At 39.0% G+C, this 21,009-nt stretch overlaps 2 protein-coding genes across 14 annotated transcripts in view; one reads left to right on the top strand and one right to left on the bottom strand.

The window, feature by feature from the left end:
- The window catches only part of ADCY7 (adenylate cyclase 7), a 58,165-nt gene extending 56,369 nt beyond the window's left edge, over positions 1-1,796 (top strand). For all 11 annotated transcript variants that reach the window (XM_021408592.1, XM_021408581.1, XM_021408587.1 and 8 more), the window contains 3 exons: positions 96-210; positions 810-934; positions 1,054-1,796. In XM_021408592.1, coding sequence (XP_021264267.1) covers positions 96-210; positions 810-934; positions 1,054-1,200 — 387 coding nt within the window. In that variant the 3' untranslated portion in view covers positions 1,201-1,796. The remainder of the gene's footprint in view (positions 1-95; positions 211-809; positions 935-1,053) is intronic.
- On the bottom strand, positions 1,541-19,896 carry BRD7 (bromodomain containing 7). 3 transcript variants are annotated; one of them, XM_021408598.1, is made up of 17 exons: positions 19,736-19,896; positions 19,272-19,480; positions 18,061-18,190; positions 17,668-17,725; positions 15,980-16,124; positions 14,768-14,878; positions 14,230-14,414; positions 13,239-13,362; positions 12,543-12,618; positions 11,549-11,656; positions 10,854-10,986; positions 9,520-9,631; positions 8,364-8,414; positions 7,500-7,611; positions 7,193-7,336; positions 6,446-6,589; positions 1,541-1,682 (listed from the first exon to the last, which is right to left on the bottom strand). In XM_021408598.1, exons 1-17 carry the CDS (start codon positions 19,782-19,784, stop codon positions 1,603-1,605), a joined length of 1,971 nt encoding a protein of 656 aa, XP_021264273.1. In that variant the 5' UTR covers positions 19,785-19,896; the 3' UTR covers positions 1,541-1,602. The 3 variants fall into 3 exon arrangements, with proteins under 3 accessions (XP_021264273.1, XP_021264274.1, XP_021264272.1); XM_021408599.1 differs by lacking the exon at positions 1,541-1,682 and adding an exon at positions 5,284-5,494; XM_021408597.1 differs by lacking the exon at positions 1,541-1,682 and having other exon boundaries at positions 5,501-6,589.

The raw sequence follows: 21,009 nt of genomic DNA, 5'->3' as shown, positions 1-21,009 counted from the left end.
TATACTGTTTTGGAATAGTAGCCTCAATGCTCAACCTCAATCCTCAACCACCTATGTTGTTATCAGATGATTAATATATGTTATAAACCGTGTAGGATAAGGAGAGACAACATGCACACATTGGGATTATGGTGGAATATGGAATTGCCTTGATGAGTAAACTAGATGGCATCAACCGACATTCCTTTAACAACTTCCGATTACGTATTGGTAAGCTGTCAAGAGCACAAACTTTTCATCTTCATAAAAAATGAAGTACAGTGACTTAGGCGAATTGAGTGTTATGGAGCCGTACTTAACACTGAAAGCACTATTTAGGTGATTATAAAATGCTGACCAGTTGAAGGTAGTGTTCTCTGGTCTAGATCTTTTAATATGCCAAGCTAATTGAGGAATGGCTTTTTCTAATCACTGGAAGAAGCAATAGGAAGACTGCAGCTTGGATCAGTTTGGAGAAAACTACAGGTACAGGTGAAGAGTAGCCCATCATTAAACAATGACAGTGTTATCATCACACAAGTGTTTTTTTCTATACATTAAGACTAGAAGTTCTGCTTTGGCATGAGCGCTACCCTAGCTCGCTCTTGGACTTTCCATTATACAGTGAATAAGTAATTTCATATCTCCCAAGCCTAAGTACTACTTGGTACTAGAACAGTGGTGATACTGTTAGGAAGGTGTAGCAGGGTTAGTGTGGTGCTCTTTTCCATTTTTGTCTTTCCATGAGACTGGTAATTTATAGCTAATAATGAAGGTAGATACCATGTAACTTTCTACTTCAGTAAAGACACCTGCATTTATTTATACAGGGATAAATCATGGTCCTGTGATAGCTGGTGTAATTGGTGCCCGGAAGCCTCAATATGACATCTGGGGCAACACCGTTAATGTTGCCAGCAGAATGGAGAGTACAGGGGAGCTTGGAAAAATCCAGGTAAAGAAACGTATAAGCCTTGGAAAAGTATAAGAAATTATTTCGAATTGGTTATGGATTTTTTTCTTTGAGTAATCTGTAGTATTTCAAAGGAGTTTTCTAATTCTTTTCACACAAAGGTCACAGAAGAAACGAGTAGAATACTACAGGACCTGGGATATTCGTGTGAATGTAGGGGACTCATTAATGTCAAAGGAAAGGGAGAACTGAGGACTTACTTTGTTTGCACCGAGACGGCCAAATTCCAAGGTATTGGACTGAACTGAGGCTAAGACAAAGTTAATGAGAGTAGACTTTGAACTGCCTCCCTTCTATGAAGACTTAGAACTTCCCTCCTTATGTGAAGGAGATTATTCTAAAAAGATATACATAGTATTCATATTTCTTCTGCATGGAAAGATAGGAGAATGTGTGTGTTTTTGGTGTTTATTTTTTTATTTTTTTTTTATTTCTGAAAGAAGCTCTGAAAAGTTCCTAGCAGACATGTAACCACCAGTCTGAAAACGACTGCCTTTTCCTGAAACGTTTTCAGGATTTACCTGGAATCATCGTGAAGCATTTTCAGTTAGTTCCTTTCTTTACTTGCACTGTGAGAGTCTAACAGCTCCAGTAATAAACCACGTGGAAGCACCGCTGAACTCCTTACCACGTTAAAATATTCCACTGCTTCATTTTTTGTCACACTTGCACACAGTACTGCATTTGTCACAGACATATTGAGATGATACTCCAGGCACCGCATATCCTGCTGTTAATGCAAAACAAACGTCATGGCAGAAGACGGCTGAATAATGGAAAGAGAAGTACAAGCAAGCTCCGAGCTGAGCGCCTCTGGGGGTGGAAAAAAAAAAGGAGTTGCACAGATTTGGATTACTACTTCGTTATCTTATCCTCCTCCACAGCAGTATCGTGTATTATGCAAATATTTTCCTGACCAGCAGCTGTTCAGAAATCTTTCATCTAGTTCAGGGTGTTTACAGTGTGTATGTTGTCCTTCGTGTTTATGTGCCTCTGTATTTAGCACCTGCATGCAGATATTGTACAGTCATATAGGAGGATGGTCTTTAAAAATCTGGCTTGAAATTTAAAAAAAAACCATACCTAACGCAGTTTGTGCTGAATGCTTGGTTACACACTCTGGTGCCAGCTTCTTGCACTGACATCCAGCCGGAATTCTGCATCCTGACTGCATCCGTCAATGTTTTTATAGAAGAAAATAATCTGTTTTGAATTGTTTGGAAACTGAAAAACAGATCTAATAAAATAGTATTGGAAACAGTAGCAGATACTGTATAAACAGCGCTGCAGCTGAGATGGGTTTTCTTTTTTAGTTTTTTTCTATTTTTGCTTCTTCAGTTTGACTGGCTTCTTGCTGGTTTATATTACTTTTAAAGGCAACGCAGTTTACAAAACAGTTTGGTTTTGAAGATTACAAAAGGATATGTGGAAAAACATATTCATAATGGAAATGTTTCAGCAGAGCCTCAATACTGAAAAGTAGGCTTAGCACGTTGGTAAGATGATCACAGAAACTGGCTTGCTGTAAGTTGGTTTGTAAAGTTTTTAAGGTGTTAATAGTTTAGGCAAAATCTAAATTCAGCCTTTTTCTATTCACAGTTGATCTATTTTCTGTTGGTGAAGATGACCATTTTTTCTAATGATGAGATCTTGTGCCTAAAATATATGTATTAACTAAGGCCACATTCTCCCTTTATCCCTTCGTACCCCATGGAGTATGACTAACAGCACAGTGATTAATAAATGCAACATCTGCTTTGTTAAGCCTTACTCTTTTACAAACAAAGCAGCATTTACTAATTTTGAGGGTTAGTACTAAATTATGCTGGAAAAGTTTTTAACAAGCAGTCATATACATTACTGCCACTTTCTAATTACTGTGTAATTTCTTTAGGAGATGAAGTGACTATGTTTCAAGACAGAAACAAATCTAAATATTGTCCAACTGTGGATTAAAAATTGTACTTACAGCCTTTGTCAATTGGGTAGGTCAAAGCTATGTTTGTAGGAATTCTCCAACAGAAAATAGCATGTTAGAAAACCTTAGTTTGAGGTTGTCTGGCTCATGTATGGACTCTGCTGAGGATGGAAGCCTCGTACTTGCTGTCTTCTCAGTATCAGGTCAGTGTTGTAATAGAATAAACTCTCAAAGAGCTTTTGCTACTCTTGTACAATGTGTGTTTGTAATACCAGATGCTCAACAAGCATTTGTTTTGAGATATTTATTTATTGTTTTATAAGGACCATGCATGTGTGAAAGACTCAGCAGTCTTTCATGACATAGTAGTTAGGTGAAGTGGCTATTTGCCTTGTTAATATATTCTGAAAAGTGCATCGTGCCTATAGCTAGAGCTGGCTCTAAAGTTCAAAGAACTAGTAGAATGTAGATGTAAGTTATCTATGGAAAACCATTGGCTGTCACTAACAGCATTTTGAAATGCTTTTGTTTACATTGTTATCGCCCGTCAGGCTAGTGACTTGCTTGGCCATACCCTTACCTCTTTTACAGAAGTGGTATAGAAAGCTGTTGCTTTTCAACTGGAATTAGTAAGTTGGTTGTTGTTGTTTTAAAAGGACATTGTGTACCGCTCACTGAATTTTAGTTTGGGTAACAGAACTATGTAAAGAAAAAGGGGTTTATAGCTGAGGATGACTAACTTCTTGTTAGAAATGGATTTGTATACTGTAGAAATTGTATACTATAGTAAGAAAACTATATTCAACTACAGAAAAAGTTCAATTTAAAAGACAACTGTTTGTGAATCTCAAGAGAACTGTGAACTTAAGACTGAGAAAGTAATCTTGTTAGAAAATCCTTACAGCATTATTGTTTTTTGAACTACGAAAATGACTCTGTGTCTAATATGAAGAGCTAATAATGTTTGGAATTAACAATTTATTTTAAAGAACAAACTTTTGTTTTTATTATTAAATAAACAATTTCCTGAAACTTGTTTGTTTTCGCAGTTACTTTGAAGGGAGGCAAATGGATGAGCCCAGGCTCTTCTCAGTGGTGTGTAGGGATAGGACAAGGAGCAGTGGCCTAAAACGTGAAGATAGGAAGTTTCATACAAAAATGTGGAAGAACTTCTTTACGGTAAGGGTGATGGAGCACTGGAACAGGCTGCCCAGAGAGGTGCTGGGGGCTCCTTCCCTGGAGATATTCAAGACCCGGCTGGCCACCTACCTGTGCAGCCTGCTGCAGGGAACCTGCTTTAGCAGGGGCTTGGACTCAATCATCTCTTGAGGTCCCCTGTGATTCTGTGATACCCATGAACAGGAGCTGTATTTCTTACACCCCCTATAGAGTTAGTAAGATTGTTTTTAGTTGCAAACTGAGTTTAATATGTATATTTATGAGAATTTATATAAGTAGAAAATACATACTGAGATACAACAGCTGAAGTATGTCAGTGCTGTTTTCTGCCATCTGTGGCCTCCTGCTGCACTATATGAAAGGTAAGTGATGGGAAATTAGTTGCTAAAAACTGAGCCAACAATGATTTGGGTGGTACTGTTGCTTTACATCTTGTCTTCTCTTATAGCATGAAAATAATTTTAAATATTAATGGAAAAATTCACTCCCTTGGGTATGTCATGGTAATCAGCTACAATTATCCACTGCTGTGGAAGAAAACCCAAGTGACTGTTTTAATAATAAAAACATTTTGTGACAATTGAAACTACTGGCAAGTATTCAGGCTGACGGTTCAACCTTTTTAGGAATGAATTTTAAGAATTGTGGAAGTTTAAAAAAAACAAAGCAGACAAACACCTCTGCAGCTCCTTTTTATAGAGGAGAAACATGAGGAAAAGAATTATAAAGGTTACATTGGCCGTAAGACTGGAGATTAAAACTGGAATTTGTTATTCTGCTTTACCTTTAAGTTACCTCTTCATTTCTGTTTCATGCCACTTCACACATTATAAATTGCTAGTCAGATGGAGATGAACTACTGCATGTCATTGCTGTAAAGTCCAAAGTAATACTGGAATCTTAACGTGAGTAAATACTACAGGGTAATAGTCAACGATTAAAAATACCTAACACTGCCTGTTGCAGAGTTATTTTGAATAGGCAAACTTTCATGTTCAGATACTAATTATTTTTGCCTCAGCCAGATTCAGCTCCACAGTCTACATATCACATTTGGAAATTTGTGGTTGAGTATTTGCACCATATATAGGCTTATTTTCACATATTTGACTTTTCCAGACATTTAATAATGGAAGGAGAATTTAAATGCAGCAGAAGTCCTATAAAATATTAAAGAATGGCAAAAGAATAGTGAGTGCATTTATGTAGTAGAATTCTAATACAAACAACTCAATTTCAAGAATCATCGGTTCCAAAATTTAATAAACAAAAGTAGTTTCTTTAAAACACAATATACACATGCCCAGTGAATGCACCTGAAGGACGTTTATCTGGTTCTTAAACAGAATCAAACAAACACCTGTAAACTTAACTGAAGCTTCAGACTGTAACTGGACCACATTCGTTTTCAGTGATGGTGACAGTCTTTTTAGGTTCTTGAAACTCTGAAAGTTCACAATAGATGGCAGGACAATTAGCATGTTTATCACAATGACAGAAGTGCACAGACAACATAGTACTTCTCAGTCACTCACTATTTGTGTAGGCAGTCCTGAGTTAACGGTGTGTTCTGTTAGTTCAAGAGATTTTTTTCAGTTGTATTTGTTACATAGCCTCTCTTGCAGTACACTACTATGAAAACTAAACTACTCAGTAATTGTTTGAGATTTCTTAGTTTCCTTGACAATAAGTTACTGAAGCAATCTAGTTCTTATTAAATAACATCATAACTAAAGCCTTTTATAAGCCACAACTTGAGTAAATTTGTTGGGAATTATATTCCTTGAAACTAAATTCTTACCTGCCTTATAAACTGAGTACAAATTCTAGGTATGCTTTCATAGTTTGTGACCTATTAAGCCACTGCCACAAGGGGGAGATCTGATTCTGGCACTCATATTTTCCACTGACCAGACTCCTAATCCAGCGAAACCAGTAGTTACTTCTTGCTGGATTAAATGAGTTGATGCTGTCAACTAGAAAAGCACTACGGCTGGCCGAAGTAAGCAAAAGGAGAGCACAGCTAAAAGCCTGGCAAAAAAGGAACCAAGATGTCCTCATTTTAGCAAGTGAGTAATTTTAACTCTTCTCTTGTAACTTCACTTTAAATGGAAAAACTAGAATTTAATGGAGTGCCAAGCTTTAAAATTTGGCAGTGATTTAAGATGAATGATAAAATAACTATTTTGAGTAGTTGAACCAAAGTTCCATATATCCAAAAGATCAGTTTTGGACTGAGACCAAGCACAGGAATTTTCCATTAAACACAATTTTTAAAAGCGGAGAATAACCGAAAGCTGGAACTATAGAAGTTGCACCACAAGCCATTCTAATGATTTGCGGATGCGGTTTTGTTTTAATTGTACAGATGCTACATAACAGTTTTGGATACTCACCATCTCTCAAATCTACCCCACTGTCTTCTGTATCAGGTAAAGGAATTGAAATGCCCATTGCTTTCCGGATTCCGTATGTACTAACAATGTCACCTGGAGTCACTTGTTGTGCCAGTTCCTTCAGATTGTTGGTTACTCTCTCCGCTAAAAAAAAAAAGATAAGGGGATGTACTTACAGACTGTACATACACATATTTCTTACCTTTACCTTTTCTCTGTGAGCTGGCTATTTCAGATCATGTACACTGTAGCTGATACTGCACAGTTTAGCTTTACTTGCAGAACGCCCTCTTTGCATAGTCCTAACACAGAAGGCTGCCATTACCACAGGCTGTATAACTGACCAGTGGGACAAGGAGCTTTGCTCAGAGAATTAAAGAATAAGTGATTGCTATTAATTATCATAATAAAATATACCAAACATGGAATAAAATTATCCTTACAGTAAAAACTTGGTAAAACATAAGCGACATCTGATCTGGTCAAAGACATTGAAAAAAATCATGGAGGTTAGAGGTGCTTGGCTATCATCTGCCCTGTGGCATCGAGAAAACTATAATTTTAGGGTAGTTCAGTTACTTCTAGTTACTGTTCAAAACCTCCACATGGCTTTCCATACAAAAAAATAGAAAATAAATTCACCTACTACATCAAATAGAACACAGATTCCACTCGGTTAAAACTCAGCCTTAATTCAAGTTGGGACTTCATCAATTATGCAAGAATGAGCAGAAAAAGTATATTTACCCAAGTGCATCTCTCTGTAAGATGGGCCCAGAAGACAAATCATATTAGGGGGTGGTTTTGTACTTAGACGTTCATTTTGAGCATCCTGAAGTTCTCTCAGAAGCTTTGTTGTTTCATCAAGTTTCCTCTGGAAGATTTCAGCTTCTGTTTATTGAAGAAAAGTCCTGACTAAGTAAGAGGGTACCTTTACTTACATTATGATATAAAATACAGTAAGGCTGACTATGCAAAGAGATTGAGAACATTAACTACCTTTCATTAAAAGTTAAAGACACATATCAAAATTACAAGTACCAAGCTAACTTACCCTCAGAATCAAACTCTTCCATAGGCATACCAAAGTTTGTAACAGCTTTCAGGGCTGTAAGTCTGTCATTATTAGCAGAATCCAACCTTGTTGCGATATCAATTTCCATAATCTAAGAAGAGCAAGTAATAATTCAGACAGATAATATTTAGATCAACCTTGAAACAGGAAAGTTGTTTTGGGTAAATCAGAATGCTAAGTTAGTTAAAATTAGTCAGCTCCACAAAAAAAAAAGCAGTAGCGATACCCTATGAAACATTTATTGCTCTCTAGCTACTCAGCCTATTATTATGTTTCATACTTAGCTAGGAATGAATTGGCATCTGTCTAAAACACTGGGGGCATGCACAAATGCTGTGGTAAGCTAACACCAGCATCCCACTGGAAAAAAAAAAAAACAAAAACAAAAAAACAAGCACTATAAACTTGAGCTCACCTAAAGCTGAATTGGTATACAGTCTGACACTGAAAACCAGTGGGGAACTGGCAGGAGATGAAGGCTTCAGCCCTCTCCCTCTACTACTTCCCTTTCTCTCTTCAAACAAATTTGTTGAGTGAAATGATTGTAATGATGCACTGTATGCCTGCAGGGACAAGCTCCTTAAAAAAATATTCCAAAGGGAGCTATATATCACATTGTATTTTGCACTTATTACGAGCTCATGTTAAATCAGGTTTTTAAGGGGAATAGTATAACTACAGCTACACAATAGCATGCAGCTGTCACAAGTTGCATAGTATATATTTACATTCAAAGTTTTAATGTGGCTTCTTAAGCTTCAGGGCTTTTGGCTGTTGGATAACTGAGGTGTTAGACCTGTGTTGCTTAGAGTAGCTTATGGATATAAAAAATCTTACCCTTACCTCTTTTAATGCATCACTTCTTTCATGGGGCCCTTCATCTTCCTCCAGGGGCTGAATACAGAAAGGATTTTTAAAGCAGGCATTAAAACTAATCTTTTCCTTAAGGTCATGGTGAAACCTTACAATGTAGTGGTTTTAATCTGAGGTAAATTATGGAAGCTCTGTGTAAAACCAAGTTACAAAGCAGCTGTTCAAAAACAGCTTTCTTCAGATACCAATAGCACGCATTTTACTACTCTTTGCAAACATTCACCTTTTTCCCCAGTGACAGCACCTCAAAGACTTATTGGGAAAAAGGAAGAAAAAGAAACATGATGATCAGAGGCTGAAATATACTGTTCCAATACATAACTGCATTTCTCTTAATATTTGCGACAACAGTGGTCGAACCCTGTAAGTCTGTGGCACTACTGGGTACAACAGAAGTGCTAAACTTGTAATGCAAAGCAAAGGTCCGAACTGGAGGCTGGGGGTCTGATCTTTGCCCTGTGAGCTATTCCCAGAATTAGTTTAGCTTTTATACAAATCATTACTGAAAACCTATTATTTGTTTATAACAATAGTTTCCATTCAAGTCAGAGTAAGTTAAAGCAGTAGTTGGGGCACTACTTTCTGGCGATACACAACTAATTGATGATTTACGAATTTAGTCCCATCTTGCTCACCAAATCAGCCCCTTTGATCCAGTCTTGTTTGGCACAGATGGATACTGAAGCCTCACAAGTTGTTTACTATTTTTCCATAGCACATACTTGAGTTTAAAAGCACTGCACTAACTAATGGGAACAATTAGTAAATATTCTCCTAAAATAAGCAGTGGTGCTAGCAGCATGCTAAATGTCTTGTGGAAACAAACAAACAAAAAATGGTGATCACCTTGTCTCTAAGCTGAGCACTGCTGTTTTCTTACTAACTGTAACAGGCACAAATGGAGAACAGGTGGGCAAAGGCTATGAGATGCTGGCTCCATCTACAATATTTTATTTTTACATTTCTCTAATTAACAAACTAGCACAATATCTTTCTAGAAAACTTATTCACTGAAGACAAAGGTGTCTTCACTTTCAAATTTGACCATTAAGAAGGGAGCCCCTTGCTAGGATCAATGTCATCTTTTTCTAGCTGTGTACTAGAAAACTCACAAGCTCACCCTTACCATTTCTAGTTCTCTGAGAGATCTCGAATGTCCTCCTTTAGTTAGAACATCAAGCAAGCTGTCAGCCATTAAGAAAGGATAATCTTGCGATTTCATCAAAAATTCATGAATACTAGAAGATCAAAAGATAGACAACCACTTCTGTATCAAACAGTCAAGAGAAAAAAGTTTTGTTAGGTATCGTTTAACCAATGCCTACAGCATGGAAAACACAATAGGTACCAAAGAATTTAATTTAACTGGCTTGCTTTTTTTTTGTATTGCCTATAGCTGTTGTAGCCTAGGAACACATTTAGATTCAAGAACTGAAAAGCAAAAATCTACATCTTCAGGCAGTTGCGTGAAACTGAAAGCAAACTTGCACAGTGTAGCAGAAATGCTAAGTCATGGCTTGAAGCAGTGATGGAGCACCTGGTGGGAAGGCAGGGCCAACCCAGGGAGCTCAGGTGCATGCCATGAACCTGAGTGACCAGAAGGGGTGGAGCCAGGATCCACCTCTTCCCAGACCTCATTTAAGGGTTGGCAGTGGAGGCAAGGGAATCTTGCTGGTGATTCCTATGCACCTGAGGCCTTCTGAGGGTAAGCAGATTTTTTCCTTTGTTTCTGTGTATGTGGTTGTTGCATTTGAGCAAGTCCTCACTTGCTCTAGCCTAGGACTTTGCTACCCTGCTGTCATTGCTGTGCTTTCCATTGTGTTATAGCATTATGCACAGGCACTTAATATTTGCACTGTAATTATGTACTCCCATATTTAATGCAAATGTACATCTCTGTATTCTATTTCTGAGTTCTCACAATAAAAGGACTCTGACATCTTTACAATCAAAGTGAAGGAAACAACAGGAATTCTTTTTGTTGTAGCAAATAACATGAAAATCAAGTAGTATGTGCTATTTAAAAATGAAATTAGCAAGTACTGTCTCTGCACTCTGATCTCCCACTGCAAACACAGCAGTGTGGTCAGTAGTTGGTATTAAGGCAGACTGCTTTAACTAAGGCAGTAATGAAGTTCTTTAAGATCAAAAACATCCAATCAACATGTTTGTGTTTTTGAACAGGAATCCTGGGTTAGTTATATATATAATTGTTACACTGTACATTCTGATGTATCAGTAGCATCCAAATCCCCTAGTCCTCACTAATTTCACATTGCATGCAAATTCCTTTACTAAATAAGGGAAATTAAACATTTCCTAAAACTATCAAACAAAAAAGCAGTAGGCTGTAAGACAGGAGTGACATGATTGAGCAGCACAGACACACCCGTACTGCAGCAATTCGCATGTTGCTTCCATCCATGACCAGCATAATGCGCACTCGATCTGTTTGATTACCTGAATGATCCCTGATTAGAATCCTCTCCATACGTTGAATAGATTAAGTCAGAGTCTTCTTTGCTGATGTTGGCAAATGTAGAGTCATATGTCGGAGCGTACGAACTGTAGGGTCCATAATTCAAGTATGTCACTAGTGAATAACAACAGTACTAATTAGTACCTCTGGAATGCACATATCAGATAAAAGTGAGATAAGGCTGTCAAATAATCCCTCAGAAGAAACTAAGAACATACTTCTTATGAAGAAAACAAGTTTTCATAGAATACCATCTTTTCACCCTGCAAGATTTTTTTAATAATGCCAATTTCAAATGCATATTTATATATGTTTTATTAACAATATTGTATGCCTTAACCCAATATGAAAATTCAGTCTGGTGCTGGTGACTGGTTCTCAGGCTCCCCACTATGCTCCTTCAAAGCTAACAGAAGAATCTGCATCTCTCTGGTATAGTTTCTCTTCTCAATGTAGATCCATCTTCTACTGAATATGCTTCTCCTTTTGTATTTGTAAATTAAGCTAGGTTCTGTGATGAGCTGTTTAGTTGTGCCATAAACACATGCAAAGATGTACTTCATTATTAAAAAAAATAGTTCCAAACTGAGTACTAGTAACGAGACCAACATATTTTGTTTATATAACAAGGAGGATTTATAGTGTTGCAAAAATAAATAAATCAGTCAGCACTTGCCTGGAGTAACCTTGTTTCTTTTATCTTCTTTGAACCCTTGTAATGTATTAACTCCTGACTGAAGTCTTCCTGCTGTCATACCCAGCTTTACAGGGCAGTAACCTGGTTCTACAATAGCATACAATCAAAATACAAGACTAATAAGGCACCGTTAAGTGACATAAGATGATGTCCAAACTTATTTAATACTTGCATCCTGTTTAGTCTGAAATTTCTGGCTACAACTCAGTGCATTGTTCTCTAATTGCTTCATATTAAAGACTGCACGTAGTTTTAAATATGAATTCAAACCCAAGATAATGCGCTAGTTTAAGTGGTAACGCTGGTTAAGGATAGAAGATTTGAGTTAAATGTTTTCACTATTAGTTTTCTTCCTTCCTGCCTCCCCTAACAAAAGCTGTACTGTTAAAGATCTGATATTAATGTGAAATACAAAATTTCATTTACTCTTGTTGAGGTTTCTTACTGCATAAATAAGTGGAATGGAGAATTTTTCAGTATGGTTTCTGTCCGTTGTAGACAGTCAGCTCAACTCTGCAGTAAGGTGGCAGTTAAATAATCAAGCACCTGCATTCTAGCTAGTGACACTATGCAGATGGCACTGATCAGACAAAGTCATTTAGAACTCTCAGTTCCGTGGGGTCTGTGACCCTCTGGGTCAACAAACTGTGCTCTGTACTTGATCCTGACTTACAGAGAGTCCAGAAATTAAATGCACTCTAACACGTGGCTGGTAGTTCCTTCTCTCATTGCAAAAGTTCTCTTGCACCTCCCACAAACAACTCATGCAAAATGGAAAAGCATTGGCCACTGATGGTTCCCCCCGGCTCCTCTTCAATGCAGCCCCAATTGCCTCCACCAGCTGCAGCTTTTAAAATGCAGGTTATCAGACTATTAAGAACCATGGGCATTTGCCCATTTACACCAACAGGAAAAAAAAAGCAGCAGAACACTCCAGTGGAAATGATTTGTTACCTGAACTGTGCTAGCTTACCTCCTGCAGTAAGATCAACTGGATTAAGAAGGCCCAGAGTTGTTGTACCATCTGGCTTTCTTCTTTCAAATTCACACTGAAATAAAACTATAATTTATGCACTAGACGAAATTCACAGTTCTTAAACTTATCAAAACAGCTAATGAAATTGTCTCATCTGTAGGAATTAAAATGGATTTGGAAAGATGGGTCAGATCAGACTTAGAAATGAATACCGCTTTTTTTCACTTTTTTTTAAATAAAGAAAAGCCTTTCACTGGGTAACTGTTATTGATCTAGGCACAAGGGATTAAGAAGCTGCAATAAATAACATTTCTATAAAAGGTAAGTAATAAGATGTGTAATTCGTACTTGGTAGAAAGAAACAGGCCCCGTTTTACCAAACTGGATTCCTTCTTTGCTCAGATACGTGACTGCTTCAGATCTAGGAGGTTTTTTTGCAGGTCAGGATTGTGTTTTTTTTTCCTTGAAATTCCTAGCATTCACCCTCCTCTATTTCTTTATCTAAGAATTCTGAAAATGTAAGCTGAACTTGCTCTGCAGATGTATCAGTTGAATGCATGCTGAATTTCTCCTTCCCCTGTGCCTTTACATCAGACATGATCAGTCATGTGTAAAACGCTATGAACTGTAGTAAAAGCATACCTGGAGTTACAATGATGCTACCTAAGCCCGGTTCATGAAAAAGTGATTTACCTGGCTGTTTGCAAGTCGTCTTGTTAACTTTCCTCCAGATTCTCTAACAATACGATCAATCTGCTCTTGTTCCCTTTCCAAGTTATTGATTCTTAGTTTGTCTTCAAGTAGATCTTTGTCCTTCCTATGAATAAAACCAATATATCTTACTTAATAGCTTTAACAGACACAAATGACTAAGTATCAGGAACAGCTCAGTGGATAATTTACTTCTGCAAACTATGCAAACTTCTTTGTAGACAATTCCCTCCCGCAAAAAAAAAAGTGGCATTTAATATGACTGTATTTAATATAGAAGGGAAAAATGTCACAGAGACTTAAACACATGAATGCTTTTTTTTTTATGATAGCGATTGTAAAAGTATCTGTTTAGCTTAATTCAACCATACAGATGGACATAGTTTGGCATGTCAAAATTTACATCATTACTTTCACAAAACAAAGTAGGATGTCTTTGGTAAAAATTAAATGTTACATACTCTGTATTTTAGTACCTGTACTTTCAAAACTGGGAAAATGAAGTCCCTAGTATTTCTGAACATTAAAAGGAATGTTTCTAGGCATTAAAAGTTAAGTTAGAAAGTAAATATTCAGCTATGTGTTTGCAAGTATTATGCAAAAAATAGCAATTGGTACTTGGAAATGGCTAAACAGTTATCTGTAACAAGATACTTAAAAGGTCATATCTGCAAGTTTTCTTCAAAACAGTACTATTTACAGGAAACACACTAAAACAGAAAATAACTGAAAGAATGGAGTTGATGAGCAGTAACAGGTTTTCCCCATGAAAAGTGATGGTATCATATAAAAAATTCTAAACATATTTAATTAGATATTTTGACTTTACATAAACGTTACTGCCTTGAGATGAGGGACCGTTACAGTATATCCAGTACCAAAGAAAGCCACAGCTCCGAGTCCCTAGTAGTCAGCTTATTTCAGGGGCATTAAAGGGGCGTATCCTCTAAACATTAACGAGACAATACTTCACTTTTTGTGTTCCTTGTTAGGTGTTTTGAAAGCTTTGGTATCACCATCCACAGGTTCTCCTTTGTCTTTCCCAGAACCACTTTCATCCTCTCCGCTTAGCTGCAGTTCCACCTTGTCCTTCTGTTTCCTGGTCTTCTGCAGATCAGCCATGAATTCTATACTTTGTTTCAGGCTCTGAATCCTTTCCTAAAAAAACACACTGGAATCCTTCTGTTTCCTGCTTACATTAATCTTTTCCTAACTTAACCACAGAGAACAATTTAACTTTAGTTCGTTCTTATGCTTGCAAGTATAAATGCAATTTAGAAAAATCAAATATTAAATGTAAATAAGTTATCTGGTAATATCTCCCTCTCTGGAGATATTCAAGACCCATCTGGCCACCTACCTGTGCAGCCTGCTGCAGGGAACCTGCTTTAGCAGGGGTTGGACTCGATGATCCCTAGAGGTCCCTTCCAACCCCCTGCAATTCTGTGATACAACTCTGTGAAAGCAGGAAGCTTTTTTTTTTAATATTCTGTTTTGTAATCCTTTATTACCTGGCTAAGTATCTTCATCCCTGAGTGCAGCAGTTTTTTTGCAGCTTTGTAGTAAATGGTGTCTGGTTTATTGTATGTCATTGCATTAGTACACATCAATTTGAAGTTATCCTGTACAAACAATAATTTTGGAATGAAAGTTAAAATTTATAGTATGCTGTATTAAAATCCTTGTTGCAAATGGTACATCTAGAGCTTTAGTGAAAAAGAATTTCAAAGAACACTTTTAATTAAATGTATTGAAAAATGTAAATGGAAATAAGCATGTAAACCAGACTCAAGTCACAAAACTAGCATGCCAATAAACACCCTGAAAACATTTCTAAACGTTCGGCATTGCTCCTAATTTTTAAAGTTTTGATGCAAGCCCTGTTTAATAGAATTACCCATCTCCATGACAAATCAGCAGGCACTGAAAGAGAAACAGGGAAGCAATGTAGTTTTATCCTGCTTTCTTTTTTTCCTTACAGTTGCTTACGGAGAAGTGCAGCTGTTTTAATGTTGACTAAGTTTTGACAAAATAAAAAACAAAGAACACATGATGTCTAATAATAAGCCAGTTATACTTGCCTATATCCCTTTATTGCATAAACATGTATAAGAGAACGCTTAAGCATGTTTATTCACTGAGTAACAAAAGAGTACTTGAAAGAATGAGCCCGACCCACCCCCCATCATACACACAATACTTTAGGGGCCTTCACAATGGGCCCTCTAATCCACCAGACGCTGCAGCCCAGGGTTAAGTGCCTGTCCTGAACAGGACTGAGCTAATCTGGCCTTTGCTACTTGTGGTTCTACATCCCTAGATAAGCTTGGTGCTGAGTAGCTAGCACTGAGGCGACAGGATGCCAACGACAAAGTAACTGGCAGGCAAAGACAAATTAACCCTGGGCTGTAATGCTGCTACAGATGCTAACATTTTCATTCTTACGTAAAGAACTGAACTGACGTGCTGATAGATGAGCCGACATAATCCTGCTTAAGAAATGAAGACATCTATGTGTTTCTGAAATGCGTATTTACAGACCAGAGGTATGCTTTCTCTTCTCTTCCAAAACTTAGCTGCTCACAAAAAAAGTCAACAAGAAACATTTCCTCAGGCACAAATACTGGTTCTTCTTGGCAACTTCATATCATCCTAAAATTGTAGAGCTCAAGTAAATTGTGCATAATCCATCTCTGTAGTCAAAATGAAATTCACAGAATTACCTTTAATTCTTCTATGGACTGGTACCCATTGTTCTTGATCTTCTCTTTCATGGTACTGAAATCCATTGGATTTTTAATGATCATGGAGTAGCCAGGGGCAATAAAGTCAGTCACAGGAAATGAAAAGAAAGAACTTGGATCCTTTCTGTTAAGATACGAAAGGACATTTTTATGTTTCAACTTTGTTATAAAGAACATATTGAGCTTAGAGTTAAATAGAAAGGAACAGACTAAGTTGAAAAAGAATCAAAAACACGAAGCCAGAAATGGCTTTTGTAAGCACAGTTTTTCACTTTTGAAGGCTGGAAAGCAAACCCGCATACCAGGAAAGTGCTACAAACATATTTCAGAAGTTAATTCTACATTTTGATAACTATCTGTATTCCCAAAAAGATTAAAAAGAAAAATACAAATAACATACTTTTGACGTTTTTCTCTTTGCAATTTTTTTTAATTAAAACTGGGTCAACATAAAGCAAAGGGAATGAATGTGATAAGAATGTATACTTGTCATTCATTAACTAGCTAATGTTTAGAAAACTTTTGAAGATAGGACATATCATATTACTAGAAAATTAAGTATATTTCCTATATAATTTTTTTTTCCTGTGAGGTTGGAATAAAGTTACCAAATTAAAATACAGTTTTTCCTCTGTAATTAATCTGAAATTAATGGAAGGGAATAAAAGCTAGGATAGAACACGTGTATTCAGAGTTATGTTCATTTTCAGGTTACGCAGTTTTAACAGGTTTTACACTAAAATTTCCTAAGGCTTTCAGTAATAGCTGATGTACACTGATGTTCACAGGCACTTCCAGTCGCATTACCAACGCACTGAGTTCCCTGGTATTCTCTCCTTGGAATAAAGCTAGATTGGTAAACTGCTATGAATTTCTCTTCCAGAACTGTTGTTTTTTCTCCCTTTTCCCTGAACTCTTTAATTTCAGATCAGGCTCCCACACCAATGTTGACGTGTTCCTCACTGTTACTACGTGCTGAAGGAACCGCTGACATTTCAGGCCTTGTTCCCGTGGCTCAGTTATGACTTACAGATTTTCACTCCTAGTTGCTTGCAGACACGCATGTTTGACAGTATGCTGCCAGTTTCCTGAACCTGATAACAGATACCTCCCAAACAACGTTTTGAGCTTAATCTCGTAAAATAGGCTAAAGATCTTTCAACCACTATAAGACATACGCTAATTCTTAACTTTAAGAAGGAATATCTTGAACCAGTTTACCTGAAGGAACTGCAGCTTCTGCAAATCTGATTATTTTAGTCAAAATATTTGGTTAATAAAACATGATTTAAATTTACAAAGTGCATACTTCCTTTTTATAGTAAAAATTGGAGAACTCAATGTAAAAGAAATGAAATTACTGTTTTGGTAACTTTATTCCAACCTCACAGGAAAAAAAAAGCAATTATATAGGAAATAGACTTAATTTTCTAGTAATATGATATGTCCTATCTTCAAAAGTTTTCTAAAATTATTTTTAAACTGAACCTGTTTACAACCTAAGCCAAGGAGAAGTTTTACATATTTTTAAACTAGTATTTAAATTTCCAAGAGTCCTGATAGCATAATATTTAGCAATATTTGAACTAAACCCTTTATAGGCCTTTTCCTTTAATGTACATTATATTCATTTTGTAATTCTGAAAGCCTGTAGCATGGATATTTACCTCTGTAGCTGTCTCATGAGTTGATTCAGAGCTTCCTGAAGTGGTGTCTGCTCCACCTCTAGACAAAAAAGAATTGTGGAGAGGAAGGATATGAAACGAAACTGACTGCAAGTGGTAACTTCCAAGATATCAGTAATCAACCAAAACCAATTTAACTTGAGAATTGATCATAAACACATAAAGTGGTAAAAAAACAAGATATGTAGACATACTTTTCTCCTTGGCTTCAACATTCTGCACATACTGACAGGGGCAGCAGATATTACTTTTTCAAAAGAAGTATATGGTAACATGACAATGGGAATGACAAAAAAAAGTCAAGACACTTGTTACACAAAAATAAAAAGGAAGTCAGTAGAAGAAAATTAGAATTAACTAAAGATTTTTTTCTACCTTCCTGTTTTGATAAAGTACTCGTCAATGGTTTCTCTGGTGACAATTCCAATCTGACAGGGGTCTGACATTTCAGTTCCTGCTCTCCCTCACTGTCTGGGTGTTCTCGATCGCGTTTCCTTTTATCCTCCTAGAAGGAGAAAAATTGTTATAAAAGCTCAGAGGACCTGCCAAACCAGCATTATGACTGCATGTAACGCTCTCCTGATTTTTCAAAACAACCTTGCATAATGAAAACAGAACAAACCACAAAAAAGCACACCGTGTTTGTAAGGCTTTAGAAACCCTGCATTTTTTTATGTCCTGTCTCCATCTACTGGTCAGTACAATAATTCAGCCATACAATGCAATCTATCATTGAATGTTTATTTTTTAAAACATGACAGACAGCCTTTATAGTATGACAGGAATGCCTCCGCACAGAAAATTGTCTCCAGTGATGCCTCTGGGATGATTTTGAGGCTTACACAAAAATTAGTGAGAGAGAGATAAGAAGTTTAAAATGAGAGTGTAACCATATGCTTCAAATAAATGTGTTACAAATACTGATCAGGTGAAGAATCCCAAAAAGGAATTATATTTTCTTCTTAAGAACCAGTGAAGTCTTAATTCTATTTTATATAAATCGATTTATTTAGGCACAAAACTTATTTCTGTTTTTAACTTTCTGTATGTTTATACTAGCCAGTACTTGAGATGACTTCATACACCTTTTTCTAGAATATCTGAAACAATGGATTGGGCAAAATCAGTACATGGAGTCTGAATGCACTCCAGCGTAAGAAGGTAGTCAAAGGGCTGGAGCACATCTGTGAAGAAAGGCTGAGGGAGCTGGGCTTGTTTAGCTTAGAGAAGGTTCCAGGGAGACCTCACTGTGACCTTCCAGTACTTGAAGGGAGCTAACATGCAGGAGGGGAACCAACTTGGTACACGGTCCGATAGTGACAGGACAAGGGGGAATGGCTTTAAACTAAAAGAGGGGAGACTTTGGTTAGATGTTAGGAAAAGAGAATTTACTCAGAGGGTGGTGATCCAACTGTTGCTGGGGGTCATCATAGGTGGTTCCTTCCAACTGAAACCATTGTATGATTTAGGATACAAGCTACAGGCGTATCTGCTTGCTGTCTGGTACTACGGGCAGAGAAAGTTGAATGTGTTTTTCTGTAGGGCTGTTGTTTTTTTTGCTAATACACAATAGCACGAACGCATACCTTAACTTTTCTCTTTCTTTTCTCCTTCTCTTCTCCAGGAACTTGTTTTTCTCCCTTCTTCCTCTTTTTCCTTTTTCTGTCTTTGTGCTTTTCATGCTCGGATTTGTCCTCGTACAGGCTCGAATCAAGCCCCGCGCTTCCAGTGGATAGTTCGGCAACTTCGTTCCCTCCAACTTTCAGCACCAGCTTCAGCGGCTTCTCTACGTACTCTTTAAGACAGCAGAGAAATGAGGCGTACGAGCGGCGCAGACAACGCGTTCCTACCCCCACCAGAGCTGTCCCCCCGCCGCCCCCCAGGCCGCACCACGCGGAGCCTCCCCCCCGGGCCCCGCAGCTCTCCCCGCCCGGCTGCGGGTGCCAAGGCCCAGCCCCGGCTCACTGCTCGGCCCCGGCTTCCATCTGGCTGGGCCCGGCCGGCGGGCCCGAGGCTCGGCGCCCGCTTCAGGACCTCCTTCCCCACCCACCCTCGTAGGGGTGCTTGTCCGACTTGTGCTTCTTGTGTTTCTTCCCCATGGCGGCCCGTTACACCGCGCTACCGGGGCGGACACCGGCCCCGCCGAGCAGCGGCGCCGCGCGCACCCGGCACGAGCGGCCGCGCAGGGAGCCGGGCCCTGCAGTGCCCCCTGGCGGCTCGGCGGTGCGCCTGCAAATCCTAGCGCAGACGCACAGGAAGGCGCCAGCCCAGCAGCGGGGCCGCGCGCCGTGGCGGTGAGCGGGAGGTCTGGCGGCGTTTGTCCCGAGCGGCTCTCCCTGCTCAGCCCTGTTCCACGGCAGTGCTGCTTCATGCAGAGCCTTCTCAGCCTCCAGTGGCCTCTCTTCCCCTCACAGCACAGGGGCGTTCCTCCCTTCACAGTCTCGTGGGCGCCCCTCTCCTCGCAGCCCGCCTCGCGCGCGCGCCTCTCCTCGCAGCCCGCCTCGTGCGCGCGCCCCTCCTCACAGCCCCTCGCCTCACAGCCCCTCTCCACAACGCGCCGCGCTCAGACGAGGTCTGGAAATCCCGCCCGGAGCCGCCACCCGCTCCGTTGGCCATGTCCCCGCGGTGCTGTCCTTCACGTCTCTGTGATATCGCAGCGTTCCAGGCAGGCGGCGGGATTCAGCCCCGCTGCTCCTGCAAGCCGGCCCCGGTACGCCGCGCGGTGGGGGCTCCCAGCAGCCTCAGAGCCGCGGGCAGCCCCTTGCTCGTTATTTGCACGTTCGCGGGGAGTGTATCTGCGTGGTGCATTACAAGTTACAAATAACTTCGCTTTGATGTAAATGAGGGCCTCCCAGGGGCTCTTACAAGGGGTCGTCACTGTTTCAACAGCGCTGCCCCGGCTGCTGTTTTCGTCCTGCCCCTGTGCTGAGGGGCCTCGTGAAATGTGGCTCTGTGGAGCTGAGTGCAGAAAGGGACCGCGTCCACCACAGGAGAAGCTGTAGTTTTAATTCCACCCAATAATGCTGTAAGTACTCCTCGGATTTGTTGAAGCATTTGTGATATTCTACAGCCAAAGAAAATAATCATTAGATGCTGATTAGGGACGTAGGATACACGTATCTATCTATCTACATAAGGTTAATTTTTAAAGTTTGAGGAGTAAGAGAAAAATGCCCGTTGTCCGGTCGGTCCCTGGGAATGTAATGAGCTGTGACAGTTGTGTATTTTCCCGGTGAGATCTGCTGCCATTTGGTAAGGCGCTCCCAGGGCCGTGTGGGTGGTGCCCTGGAACAAACCGCAGCTCCCCCGCTTGATCTCACTCCA

Source organism: Numida meleagris, chromosome 10 (assembly GCF_002078875.1).
Source record: "Numida meleagris isolate 19003 breed g44 Domestic line chromosome 10, NumMel1.0, whole genome shotgun sequence".
NCBI lineage: Eukaryota > Metazoa > Chordata > Aves > Galliformes > Numididae > Numida > Numida meleagris.
Note: the sequence above shows the minus strand (reverse complement) of the source record. Positions and strands in the feature narration are given on the sequence as shown.

Bases quoted from the DNA above. Each gene is read 5' to 3' on its own strand.
- BRD7 (XM_021408597.1), bottom strand. From the start codon at position 19,784: ATGGGGAAGAAACACAAGAAGCACAAGTCGGACAAGCACCCCTACGAG. The intron at 18,191-19,271 runs GTATGCGTTCGT...TTCTCCTTCTAG, and splicing joins AAAGAAAGAGAAAAGTTAAG to GAGGATAAAAGGAAACGCGA. The intron at 14,879-15,979 runs GTAATTCTGTGA...TTGTTTGTACAG, and splicing joins AGTCCATAGAAGAATTAAAG to GATAACTTCAAATTGATGTG.